At 59.6% G+C, this 1,536-nt stretch overlaps 1 protein-coding gene across 1 annotated transcript; it reads right to left on the bottom strand.

Annotated features, from left to right (window-relative positions):
• Positions 1-469: 469 nt before the first annotated feature.
• On the bottom strand, positions 470-944 carry LOC113216383 (odorant receptor coreceptor-like; the record flags this gene model as incomplete). The annotated part of the gene is made up of 2 exons (XM_026436130.2): positions 731-944; positions 470-639 (listed from the first exon to the last, which is right to left on the bottom strand). Coding segments are annotated over exons 1-2 (302 nt in total), but the record flags the coding sequence as incomplete, so codon positions are not given.
• Between the last annotated feature and the right edge of the window lie 592 nt (positions 945-1,536).

The following is a 1,536-nucleotide window of genomic DNA, read 5'->3' as shown; positions in this document are numbered from 1 at the left end:
CGTCACGTCGTTGGCTGAAGCCGGCAAGTTCGATCGACATCAGAGCTGCCCACTAACGAACATGAGCCGGGAAAAAGTGGGCGGGGCTGTGGCATTCCTCGAGTGGGGGCGGCAGAGAACGAGGACCACACAGTATTTCTGTAATTTCAACCCCACCCACGCTACCACACGGTGCAAGCTAAAATCGGGGAGCGTGAAGCACGCTGATCCACCGAGGGAGCACCCAGAAAGTGCGCCCGCCATTTGCCGTTACGAAACTACCCAGTTTTGCGAAAGGGAGCTCTCATAGCGCCTGATCGCTAGGCAACATCTTGCATGCAGAGCACGCGTGCACTGCTGGGTGGCCTACCCTGATTTTCGCAGGCGCCGAGCTCCTAGTAATTTGCCTAACGAATCTGAGAAAAGCGGGGACGTACTTTCTTGGGTGATCCCCATCGCGCGCTAGCCGGAACGCAAGGGGAGAACTCACCTCTTGGTGTTGCTCATGAACCAGAAGGTGCGGCACAGCGAGTGCAGGAAGAAGAGCGTGGTGACGGTGTGCGCCGCCCAGTCCTCCACGTTGTACGACTCGGTGAGCAGGAAGGCCACAAGCGTGGCGTAGCCGAGCGTCATCATGGTCACGTGGAAGAGCGAGTACGCCTGTGACAGCAAAGTTTCGAGTAATTATCAATTCTTAAAAGGGCCTATACCGGTAGTTAGTGGCACCAACAAAACGACCCTCGGCTCTCACCTTGCGCATGAGGCGTTGCATGGCCGAGTTCTCGGCGTGGTACTCCATGCAGTACAGCCCGGTGATCTGCATGGCCCGGATGTTGGGCATGAGGTCCGCGACCAGGCCGCGGTACTGGTTCTTCTGCCCCATGGTGGCGTCGTGTCGGACCTCCTCGTCGGCGTGCTCGTCAGACGGAGTCCCCCCGTGACATGGACGGCCGCGCCCCTAAAGCACCTGCACGACAAGTGTGTCGGGGAGGGCGTCGAGGGCGAGGGCGCGGGAGCTCGCCGTCGTCAAGGCCGCGGCCCCGATATGGCCCGCGGCGGCAAGCTCGGGCCGAACACGACTCAGAATGAATTGTTAACAGGGTCGGCCGAGAGTCACAGCCACGCTGACGCCGAGGCTCGTGCAGTGATGAAAACAGGCAGGTCAATAGGCGGGCAGCCTCGCCTCAACCAACAGCAGGGCAGCAAACATCATCGCCGTGGCATGTCAATATCTAAAGTAGCAGTAGTTTGAGCGCCCAAACACCCCTTTGATCCAGCCGCCTCCTCCTCGCGCGGCGCCCAAAACAACATGCTTTTCACTCTACCGCCCCGCCAGGCTGATCGCTGCCAAAAAATATGGCTCACTTCCCGGGCGGTTGAGGTAGGCCCTATAAAGGGTGGCGTCATTATGTCGTTATCCCTCCTCCCACCGCTCGGGCTCGGATCTCCCTCATCACCACGAGGTGGCATGCTGCAGTGCGATGGCCAACGCTTGTTCCGTTCTTTTGTCCCTTCGCTCTCTCGCCGTCATGCCGTCTCTCTTACCGAGAGCCCCCC

This window comes from Frankliniella occidentalis, unplaced genomic scaffold, assembly GCF_000697945.3.
Source record: "Frankliniella occidentalis isolate FOCC.00 unplaced genomic scaffold, Focc_3.1 Scaffold4903, whole genome shotgun sequence".
Classification (NCBI taxonomy): Eukaryota; Metazoa; Arthropoda; class Insecta; order Thysanoptera; family Thripidae; genus Frankliniella; species Frankliniella occidentalis.
This window is presented reverse-complemented; position numbering and strand designations above follow the sequence as displayed.